At 36.1% G+C, this 12,639-nt stretch overlaps 1 protein-coding gene across 3 annotated transcripts in view; it reads right to left on the reverse strand.

Moving 5' to 3' along the window:
* Positions 1–2,594: 2,594 nt before the first annotated feature.
* Positions 2,595–12,639, reverse strand: part of RNF180 (ring finger protein 180) — a 59,712-nt gene continuing 49,667 nt past the window's right edge. For 2 of the 3 annotated variants that reach the window (XM_058169607.1, XM_058169608.1), the window contains exon 6: positions 2,595–5,116. In XM_058169607.1, coding sequence (XP_058025590.1) covers positions 4,917–5,116 — 200 coding nt within the window. In that variant the 3' untranslated portion in view covers positions 2,595–4,916. The remainder of the gene's footprint in view (positions 5,117–12,639) is intronic. The other variant, XM_058169609.1, reaches the window with a different exon arrangement.

Below are 12,639 nucleotides of genomic sequence, written 5' to 3' on the forward strand. Positions count from 1 at the left end.
GAGCCTTCCAGCTGCACCTGTGTCTCTCGACTTTTTCTTCAATTTGGTGCCCATCCAGTTGTTCCCACAGCCCCTTTGAGGTTCCTGCCTCTCCTCTTCCTCTAGCCCATTCAGTCCTTTCTCAAAGACCTCGGCATCTTCCTGATATTCCCCCATGCCCTCCTCTGAAATCCCTGGAGTTGGCTCTTCCTCTTCTGAGCAGGTGTCAGGAGAAGCCATCACAAAAATCTTCCAAGTTTCTCTTTGTTCCATCTTATATCAAGCAAATCAAGACAGGATTATTTTGAATTTATTTCTCATGCATAACCTCATTCTCAGGACTATGTAAACTTTTCTGAAACTCCTACCTTGTGGGTCTTTTATTCCTTTTTCTTAACAGCTTGTTTGTACTTTGCGTATATCCAGGGTCAGCTCTAAATTCCTTTACATAGATTTGAGTTATAAGCCCATAACTAACTAGCATTCTTAAAAGATATTGATAAAAGTCTATAGTACAAATTTTAAGAGATGTAGCAAGATGACTATTGATCAAGGGACTAGAAACAGTCACTTGAATGTTTCTTTTGACTCCCTGAATATTATTAAAATTTATTTGTTTTGCCCTACTTTATTGCCTTTAAAATTTACACACTAATGTAAATGGTGCAGGTTGTGATACAACTGCTCTTTCTTGTTGAATTGACTGAGTCAGCTAACATTGGGCTGAGCAAATGTTTGATAGATGTTGTTTATGGTTGCTATTGCAGCCGTAATAATTTATGGACTACTAGTTCTCTGATTACTATGTTCTCCTATACTGTGGTTTATAAATGCAATTTTATATTCTGACTATTGTCGATGCTCTTTTTTATGTTTATTCTTTTTCATCAAAGGTTGAATCTCCTTTGAAAAAATTAACACGTTCAAAAACATCAGCTGGATATCATATGTATGGCTACAAGTTCTAGTCTTCAAAAACCTAGATAAAGGAGCAGAGATACAAAAACTCTGGATTTTTTCTGTCATCTGGGACAGAAACCACATGAGATAGCAACACTTATCTAATCTGGCTATACTAAACTAGGTTTATCTGGTTAAACTAAAGACAATATTACAAAAATCAGTTCATACCAATCTTGCTGGACTGAGCTGAGTGTCAATTCAATTATACATCATACATTGTCAACAATACTATTTTTAATTTATTTCTAATAAGTGGCAAAATGGTTAAGGTACCAGGCTAGAAACCAAGAAACCGTGAGTTTTAATTCCATTTTAGGCATGAAGTCATCTGGGTGACGTCGGACAAGTTGCTTTCTCTTAACCCAAGGAAGAAGGCAATGGCAAACCTCTTCGAAAAAACTGCAAAAGTACTGTGGGTATCTTCAACCTTTTCTCATAATGATCAGATTGTTGTCCTGAAACTAGCTGGTTGGTTTTCTCAGGATGACAATTATATTAATTATGCTGACAGAGCTTGATATATTTGACTGTATAATGTGGTTCCCCCCCCACAAAAAAACTTTCTAACATATGAGAGCATACCCTGATCATGCAACTCTCTTTAATTGCCTTGAACAGGCCAGATATGAATAATCTACATTTGTTCTTCTTTTCATCTAGTTACTCTATATTGTCTAATTTGATCAGTTCTGCCATTTTGCAACATTTTCACAAGCATTCATGTGTTTCCTGGCCTACTTTTCAAAGCTGATTTTTTTGTGGTAACATTTTCTACATCATATTTGGATATTTAGGTAATTTCTCCTTTTTATAAATATTTGTATTTTTAGGTTAGCATATTGAAAAATACTGAGTTAGTTTTCACATGTTAGAGGGCAAGTATCCCAACAAGCTATTTTCTCTTCATAAAGTGAATAATCACCTTTCTGTGTTATTCTGTTTTGGCTTGAATTAATAATTTCCCAGTGTTTGCCACTGTGAGGTTTGCCAAACTAATGATATTCCACTGGTTGTACATTTGAATGTAAGATCTGAGATGATAAACCCCACTTGGGAATCAAAGGTTGTCATTTCCTAAATTGCAAAAAACCAACAATGTATAATGTGTTATTTCATGCATGCCATTTTATTATTTTATTTTATTTTATTGTATTGTATTAACTGTTCAACTATTTCACTATTAGTCATACATTTATGCATATGTGAGTTTATATATATGTGATGAGAACTTGTTTATGAATTATATTTGTTCAATAATTATAATCTAATAATGGAAGATCAACATTGTGTGCAGCTCAAAATTCTAGCCAATGATCACCAGAACACACTACGCACTATAACTCCTCTACACACAAACAGATGCACTGGCAGTCTCTGAGAATCAGATATGGTTGAACAGAAAAAAAAACATTAAAGAGTATTGCGCTATAATAATTGTTATGTATTGATGTTATTGGATTAGTGCGGCAAAGCAATGCAATGGAAATTTATAATTAAAGTTTGTTGGACTCCTTAATTTTTCAGATCTTGCATTATCATTAAATCTTTTCACTTTATATGAAAAGCACCTCCTTTAGTTCTTTATGCATAAAAAAATGAAAGTTAACACTATAGATTTACAAAAAAAAACCTTAGTTTAATTGCTCCAAACATACAGTAACACTCTTAATAGTGATTAAAATTTAAAAGTTACTATGAGCACCATAATATTATAGATAAAAATATACAAACTAGGTAAAAAATATTCCAAAAATTAAACCAAGGCTCAGAAGCTTACTAGGATATCAACAGCATATTCATTATAGTTTACTTAACAAACAGACTTAAGCCTAAATATTTCAGAATTGTATTTACAAAGAATTACAGAATTAAAAATAAATTAATACTGTTTCCATTTCTATTGCTAAAATTTCTTTTCTCAAATTTGAAGTAATATTCCCAGTTGTTCAGTAACATATACCTGAATCCAAAAGTCATTTCTTCCATTATAATTTAAGAACCTTTTATACTGATTATGATTATAGTATATATTCAATCTTCTGGATTCAGACATTTGAGAAAGTCACTGTATTTACTGGAGTCTAGAAATAAGTATTTTAGAGATGGGAATTTACTTAATATCATGACTATTCAGATAGAAAGGTTACACTGTATCTTTGAAAATAAATTAGGCCAGGAATTTTAGAGAATTGTTACTTATATATGAAAAATAGCAATCAAGAATGTGATCCCAACATTTAATCAACTGCAGGTACAATTTTCAATCATTAATATTTTCAAGGCTGACACCTATCTCCAACTCCTACAACCAATACAGAATATTCCAAACTGTTAAAAGTATTTCCACAATTTACTTCAATCTGTAAAAGGTTTTTTAAAGAAAATATACTGCATAATTATACATTACTTAATTGAACTTCATCTTTTACTTTCCATTCATGTAACTCAAGGCAGCTGGAAATGGTATCACTCTGTAGCATTTTGGTAGTGGAAACTGTTCCAGAAGTGAAAGGAGACGTTGATGACTACTGGAGAAAATCTGGTCCATAGCCTAACTTAGGCTTTCCGCAGAAGTGCACTCCTAGTATACCACGTAATGCAGACTCCTGCTGATTTTCACTAACATCTTGTTTCAACTTTTGAGTCAGACCGTAATCTTGCACCTTGCTTTAGGTTTCAACCACACACATTTAAATGTGATTGCTATGGAGATTAGCAATTTTACTTCAAGGCTGAAGAGATAAACAGCAAATGAAGAATGTAAACAAAACAGAAGCTAACTTGTAGAGTTAGTTTTCAATAGGAGCACACAGAAGAATAGTCCAAATCCAAGCCAGAGTTCCAAGAGCCAGGTCAAGGTTGTTAGTTAGTCAAGAGGTCAGAGGTTCAAGGTTTCTTACAAACAGAATTTATAGGAAATCATATAAGAGTCAGGGATCAGACATTTTCAGCAATATGGGTCAAAGGTGCTTCTGAGTTTCTCTTTCTGGCCATCTCTTTTTTCTCTCCTCATCTTCCCAAATTCGGGGAAATTGGGTAGATGTTCACAAAACATTAGAAATAGCAAAATATACAGACTTACAACTAGATAAAATTAGAATAAAGTGCTCCTTCCTTCCTTCCTTCCTTCTTTCCTTCCTTCCTTCCTTCCTGAATCAATTATTCTTGGTTCTATATACATAGGTAGAAAATCTGATTTTTGTTTCTTTAATGTCAGCTCTTAATATAAACATGCTGATCAATAAGGCAAACCAATGAGTCTTTTGAGTAATTTGACAGACATCCACAAATAAAAAGGAAGCTAAATTGTCTCTGCTGAAAAACTGACCACCATAGGCACTATACACATTTCTCTAACAAATTTTCCCAAGTCATATCCCATATATCTTAAAGTACGTAACACATTTTACTATTTAAAAAATCTCTCATAAAACTCCTGAAATGATTTCAAGAGGTGGAAAGCTGAGACTTAACATGACCATTACATGCAATAAGCACTGATATAAAGAAAAACATCACACTGTACTCCAAAGTTGATGAAAAAATATTTTAACTGAACATAAGCATTAGCATGTGAACTATCTCTACAGAAACCATTAACTGTGAGGTGATAGTTTGTATACGTATTTTATACATACCAGGTAGTAGTTGAAGTTAATCAGTGAAGTTTCACTGCTTTATGAATACTCTCATGAACCTGCCCAAGTTTATGTACAGATTGCAATCATAGATTCAAAGCACCAGATCATCTTAATACGTATTAGAAAAAGCAATCTAACATTTTTAATATGCAAATGTTTTTTCACTTCAAAATATAATAAAAATTAGTAAACCAAAACACAGTAAATTATTGTTGTGCAGTTTTATCAGTGTTATACAGGAGACCCGAGATTGTATACCATCTGCATTCTTTAATCCAGATTTGTCTATTTCTTTGTCTTGCTGCTCACATACAAAACAGGGAACAGAAATCCTTAAAAAGGAAAGAAAAAATAGCAAAGAAAACAAAACACGATAAATCCCAAGACCCAGTTGATGGCATAAATGTAGATTATCACCATGTCCATGTCAAATCCCCATCCACGGCTATCGTCCTCAAAGTCCATATAATCCATTCTGTGAGCAGCATGTGGAAAATGCCTTCGTGTAAAGGAGTCTGTACTCTGAAAACCTGCTGAATAAATATAATAACAATTTGATAAAACAGCTTATGGAAAATAATTTGATTTTATAACCTTTACAACTATGTATGCCCAATACATGGAAATGAAAATGCATAAAGGAAAAGAAGGAAACTTGTGTGGGTTAATTCAGCGGCCCCCAACCTTTTGGGCACCAGGGACCGGTTCTGTGGGGAGAGGTTTTTCTATGGATCTGAGAGGGCGTAGTTTTGTACGCTGCCTGCATCCGGTTGCTGGCATGCCATGGCCAGTGCCAGTGCCAGTCCACGGACAGGGAGTTGACAAGCCTGGGGTTTAGGGTTTCTATAACCTTTATTAGAAACCAAGAGTGAAGTAGGAAAGACTCAGAATTTTCAATCAAAAGTCCTGTAGCAATAGAGCAATTCCATAGCGCTTTACAGCAGTGATCCCCAACTTTTCTGGCTCCAAGAACCAGCATTGGTGAGAGCAGTGAGCAGTGGCCAAGAGGATGATTTTGCAACCTAGATCCCCTGCTTGCGCAAAAGAAGCTTTACACACTCACCTGCCGCTTGTGCGGCCCAGTTCCCTTTATTTAAATGAAAGACTTCATTGTGCAAGTGAAGTGTGATCTCAATATATCTACCCGTTATATATTTTAATATGTATTAATGGCTAACCTTATCAATTGTACTGATAATATCCTATGCTGTTGCTAATAATTAACTATAATTATAATGAAACCAATTACATGATAATAATTTGCTTAAATCTATAAAGAGAGCTTGTAGCCAACCCACTTTAGGCTTACATTTCCTTGCTTCTTATACTGAATCTGTCAAACAATCAGTTTGGTATAATGTTTGGTATAATGTATAGTGTCTCGATCGCTAAGTTAAATGTACCTGTTGAGAAAAAGCCCTCTCCTTCAGGGATGATGCATATCAACATTATGATATCCATCTTTAAGTTTCCTGGGCCAAATAAGAGATTCTCTAGAAGTTCTGACCAGGTTTGGATGGTTAAAAAAATCTATTCATTTGGCATATCCCAGACAACTGATAGACTCAATGTGCTTTCAAAGGGAACTTGGTGTTTTTTTTCCTGAAGTATGGTGCATGGTTCAGTTAAGGCCTTGGTTGCAAGCATGGAATGAAGCCCATTATCTGGCACCTTTTTACTCAGGATTCAGTTGAGTTATAGTACTGAGGCAGTATCAGTTACACTTGTGATTGACTACTGGAGTGTTCAGGATCAGGATGGACCAACCATCCTGGACCTCTCAGATCTGTTGGCAGTCTTTGATACCATTAACCATTTGGACTAACTTCAAGGACTGGGAGTGGGGACAACTGTTTTATAGTGATTCTGTTTCTTCTTCTAGTGATTCTGTTTTTTCTTCCATAGTGATGGACAGAAGGCCTGATTCTAGACTCCTTCTAAGTGATTTGGATCTCTCACTGCTTCTCTTGGTAAGATAAATCCTCTTGGTAAGGTCATTTGACAATAGAGTGCAATTATTAACAGCATGCCGATTGTACCCAATTGTATATTTTCACTCCTGGCTGGGACAGTGATGCTGTTCAGGTACTGATTCAGTGCCTGGAGTCTATGAGGGCCTGGATGGGGAAGAATCGGCTGTCACTCAGCCCTAATAAAACAAACTTGATAGGTGCGAAAGACCAGTCCACACATGAAGGTCCAATTAAACTGATCTATTGCTAAAAACCTATGCATAGGAATATTTTAATCAACAACTAGCTCCTAATGGAGCTAGATAAGTCAATGAAATTCAAGGGGATTGGATTTAGTCCACTTGTAGTTAAATAAGGATTCTAGGCTGCTGCCTCTTGATTCTGCACCCTGGTTCTGCTACAGGCTTTGGATCTTTGGCTCTTCTGGATCTGGTGAAATGTAATCTCTGATTCTCAACTGGTAGCTCTCTCCTACACAGAGCTGGTGTGCAACTGGGGGAATCTATCTGGAGTTTTTTTTAACAATCACAGAAGTTACAACTGGAACAAAATGTGGTGGTACACACAATTTCTCTTGGCTTGCTCAAATTACATTACTGCTGCATGAGCTGTACTGGCTTCCATTTTGTTTCCAGGGAGAGGTTGTCTGCAAGACTCTCCCTCCCTGACAATATTTGTCCATTGTATTAGGTCAGTTAAGCAGTTAAGGTAAACATGCTTAGATCCTTTCCCTAAAATGTTATCTAGTGTAGGGATCTCCAACCTTAGTAATTTTTAAGGTTTGTGGACTTCAACTCCCAGAGTTCCTTAGCCAGCAAAGCTAGGACATGTGCCTTCTTAGTAGCAGTTCTCACCCTGCCAACACCCTCCCATGGAGATCTAAAATATCCCTACCCTTCTAGTCTTAAAAATCTGGCTTCTCTCCAAAACAGTGGGATAGGTTTGGATTGGTGTCCAGTGATTGTGACTGTTAATGTATTGGGGAGTGGTTTTTTTAGAGTGCCAAGAACTGGAAGGTTTTTGAGAAAGGGAGCTCATTTTATTGCTAATTTTGTTTTTATTGTTATAATTGTGACCCACCCAGAGTTATGATATATGAGATGAGTGACTGTATATGTCTCATTAAGAAACAGATTCAGACTCAACCATAGAAGACAGAATGATCATTTCTTTAAAAGGCTGTTGATTCTGGCTGTACCATCTTAATGTAATAATGGAGAACAGACTAGCAATTTGGAAATGCTTCTGAACTCATGGCTCCTGTTAAAAAAGCAGATGGAGACCATGGTCAAATGTCTTAATCTGGCTCCACTAAGACAACTACTGTGGTTCTTATGCTCAAATGAGGCACTGCATATGGTCACTCACAATCTTGTTCCCTCTAGCTGGATTATTGTAATTTGCTTTATGTGGAGCTGCCTATGCAGAGCACCTGAAAACTCATGCTGAGAAGCCTCTTCACTGTGATACAATATTTCTGCTGAAAGCACTGAATTGACTTCTAGCATAGTTCCATGTATAATTCAAGATTTAAAATTAACATCCCAAGCAAATTCTACTATCCTGCTCAGTCTACTTGACCAGAAAATCCCCGTGGAAAATGTCTACCTTCTAAGAAATAAAATGGGAGGGTGCTCAAAAGAAGGCATTTTCTGTGGTAGACTGAGGTGACTTATACATTTCTTACATAAATAAAAATATCACTATGCAGTGCAATTCCTTTGTCATCTTCCTAATTCAACATGGAAAGGGGTCTTTCCACATCTACACAAAAGAAAAGAAACAGGTCATTCCATTTGCTTGGCTTATAAACTTCACTTGGTCCTCTAAAACAGGGGTCTCCAACCTTGCTAACTTTAAGACTTGTGGACTTCAACTCCCAGAATTCCTCAGCCAGCTTTGCTGGCTGAGGGATTCTGGGAGTTGAAGTCCACAAGTCTTAAAGTTGACAAGGTTGGAGAGCCTTGCTCTAAAATGTTATCATTCAGGATAGTTTGAATTTACTAACAAATGAACTCTTAATATAGAAACAAAGAAAACCGATGGCAGAAAAAGTCCCAGTAGTCCATTGAGTCTATCCTTTGAATTTTTTGTTTGTTTTCTTTTTAATTTATTATTTTTATTTATTATATCCCATTCAAATGATCAAGCTATTCAAGCCAATGAAGACATCATATGTAACAATAAATATTTTATTCCAAATTTGCCAAATTTAATTTCACAATGTAGAAATGAGGTTTGATATTATTAGAGTGGCATTGTCTCAAGCATGTTTGATATACTATGTTAGTGAAGCTCTTAAGATTTAAATTACAAAGATAAATGTTTGATTTTATATCCGTCCAGTGGTGGGATTCAAATAATTTAACAATCGGTTCTCTGTCCTAATGACCAGCTGGGTAGGCATGACTGTATGGGCGTAGCCAACTCAGTGTTACTACATCGATGGGCGCTTTGCCTTAGCTGTTACAATGTAATAATGGTTAACCAGAGAGGCAGTTTCTGTAAGCAGGACAATAAAGATTAGGCTGGAAACAACACCAGAATGTTTCCTTCCTGCCTTCCTTACAGGATTAGCCTTATAAAGTGGAAAAAAAACAAAATAAAATTTCTTCCAACAACTGGTTCTCCAAACTGCTTAGAAAGTTAACAACCGGTTCTCCCGAATAGGTGTGAACTGGCTGAATCCCACCACTGTATCCGTCCTTTTGCAAGTTCTTAAGAGTGTTTCAGTTCTGTGCTGGCTTACATCCTAAAGATTATGCCTGTATAATCTGTTTTTTAATTTGATTTCCAAGAAATGAATTTGTAGCTTCAGCTGAAAACACTTTACTATTTACTGACCACATAGAAATCCTCTATATAGTATATCCTCTAGAGAGCTCAAATCAAATTGGCCACAAGTGATTCTTTTATTTATTTCCACTCTTACAGAAAACAACACACAAATATGCCAAGGGGCTATTTTTGCATCATCATCTTAGAATCTTCTTGCAATCTCTAATCAAGGCATAGTTATGGAAACACTTAGTGATATTTTATGATATGTTGCTTCAGCTGAGAAGATTTGAATGAATAAATGTAATAGTTGATTTGTATCTCTGTTGGTTTTACTTTAAGCAAATCTACATTAAATTTATCCTAGATTAGACTTTATAATGTAACCATTCTTCATTCAATAGTAATTTTATTACTGTAATTGTTTTTGCTGTAGGAACCGGAGATATATCTAATATTGCATTAGTTAAATGCCTGACTCAGTTTTTCTCACCTGAGAACATACGGCGTCCATCAAATGAAGAAAACAAACACAATCACAAATCTGAAGTGTAAGTGGCCGCGGTGTGGCTCAGGCTGTAAGAAGCTTGTTATTAGAACACAGCTGCCTGCAATTACTGCAGGTTCTAGTCCCACCAGGTCCAAGGTTGACTCAACCTTCCATCCTTTATAAGGTAGGTAAAATGAGGACCCAGATTGTTGGGGGGGCAATAAGTTGACTTTCAACCTGACTTAAATATACAAATAGAATGAGACTATTGCCTTACACACTGTAAGCCGCCCTGAGTCTTCGGAGAAGGGCGGGATATAAATGTAAATTAAAAAAAAAAAGTTATAGGCTCACATTTTAAAAAGCTTCAAAATTCTAACACATGCTCTGGCTTTAAGATCTGCGTATGTAAGCACGGTGAAGATATTCTGCAATCTCAGAAGAGTTAAATTTAAATGAGCCTTGATAGACCTGAATATTACTGAGTGGTTAGATCTACCCTTGCCAATAGTTTGTGGTTCAAATTATGTGGTCATGAATAAGCAGAAAATTTTTCAGATGGCAAATTTTCTTAATTTTATTTTTCATAAATATTTTAATATATTTTTACTTGTTTTTTTAACTTGAATCTTAAAATTAGGTCATATAATGATCCAATTCAAATTAAGACTCTTATGTTTTCAGATTCTAAAATCTACTTCTTACGTGTAATGTTGAAATAAAGAATTCCAAAGTGAGCTGCATTTACTGAACTGAAAAGAGTTGGGCTTTGCTCCAAGCATGGAACTGAGATTCAATTAACAGTCTGCTCCCATCTTCTTTCCTTCAGCTCCTTTCATTTCCTTGCATTGATTTTTGTAGCATTTAAGAAAGGAACAATTCTACTCTACCCACCCCAGTAAAGAAAATGATAGTCAAAAATCCATTAGATGGCATTAAGGAAGAAGATGCAAAATGATGACAACAACAACATAGCATTTTCATTTTATTAAGAACAAAAGAATGGCACACAGTGAAGTGATGAAAAATATGGATATTATTTGTTCTAAGTTGCTCTTCAAAGCGAGCCAACATTTTAGAACATTCCCAGCAACATCTGCATTTTTCAGTTAAAAATTATTTTTATCAAATGAGATTTACCCTTGTATGATAATTGGGCAAAGCAATTTATATTTAGACGCGAGTATGGTGTGATGTTGAGAAAATCATGTGGAAGACAGTCACTCAAATTCCTTTTAGGCTTTACATAGCCACAGCTGTTAATGAACATAACTAATATGGGTGAAGCTTTATATAAGAAGACAAAAGAAAAAAATAGATATTATCTGAAAGTTCTATTGAGATGAAAATATTAATCAAGCAATCGGTCAATTTTTAAAAAATGACTATCATAAGTATGAAATGTAATATTAGCATTAAGAACAGAGGAAGCAGACATATAACTGTGCATCTGCGCCACTGCTCTCTATGAGCCACAGTGGCGCAGTGGTTAGAGTGCAGTACTGCAGCCTACTTCTGCTGCCTGCAATTTGACAGTTCAAATCTCAACAGGCTCAAGGCTGACTCAGCCTTCCATCCTTCCGAGGTAAGTAAAATGAAGACCCAAATTGTTGGGGGTAATATGCTGACTCTGTAAACTGCTTAGAGAGAGCTGTAAAGTACTACGAAACATAATAATATCATCCCATAATAATAATAATAATAAGCCATAATAATCTAATTATCCAGCAGGACCCCATGTAGCTACCGGCACACATGGGGCCCTGCATAATGCACACACATAATGCAGCAGGCAAGCTGAGAAATGGAGGGATGGAGTGGGAGGCTGGCCTTGGGAGGCTTGTCTTCACATGTCTCAGCTTTCCCACACGGCCCACACAGCACGTCGGGATCACCTGTCTTCCCCACTGCATCTCTGCATCTATCTGCTGCCAGCGCTGCTGCGTGAAGGCGAGCCTCTTGCGGCCACCCGCCCTGTCCAGCCTGACTCTTGGTTTTCCCACCTCCTGCATGGCATATCCGGATTGTGTGCCTCTGCCTGCTGCTTGGACAGGTAATCAATTCACTTGTGCTGTGCAGACTGCAGCTGCTGCCAGACCGTGTCGGCCCTCGCGCCTCCATTGCTGACCATGCCCCCTCCTGATGACCTTAAATAGGGCTTATTTTTTGGGGTAGGGCTTATATTAGGAGCATGTTAAAAATCAGGCTAGGGTTTAATTTTGGAGTAGATCTTATTTTCAGGGAAACAGGGTATTAGGATAAATACTACAAATACTAGATGAATAAGTATATCTTGCAATGCTTTGGGCAATATATATAGTACCTATACATCTTTTTCTAAGTATTTACATTTAGATTACAAATGACATTAAAACAGAAATTTGATGTGTAATCAACATGAAGATATAGTATGCTTCTTTGTTCCCTACATTTTAGTATAGATTGTCCTTGACTTACGACTATAATGGAACTTGCTCATCATGGTTGTAAATCGAAACAGTCATAAATTAGGTTTGCTGTCAATTTATCCAATTTCTATTGGAAAATAATTCCAATAGAATTAACTATTAATTAGAATTAATAAATATTCTATTTATAATAATATAATTATAATTCTTATAATAATAAGAATTAATAGAATTAAAATAATTCCAATAGAATTAACTATTAAATAGAATTCTATTAAATAGAATTAATTCTATTAAATAGAATTAATAGAATAGAAAATAAACAGTGTCAGCTGGCGGCCCCAGGAGTAGGGCCTTCTCTGTTGGAGCATCGACGCTCTGGAATGAACTTCCCCCTGGCCTACGTC

The sequence above is a fragment of the Ahaetulla prasina genome, chromosome 2, assembly GCF_028640845.1.
Source record: "Ahaetulla prasina isolate Xishuangbanna chromosome 2, ASM2864084v1, whole genome shotgun sequence".
Classification (NCBI taxonomy): Eukaryota; Metazoa; Chordata; class Lepidosauria; order Squamata; family Colubridae; genus Ahaetulla; species Ahaetulla prasina.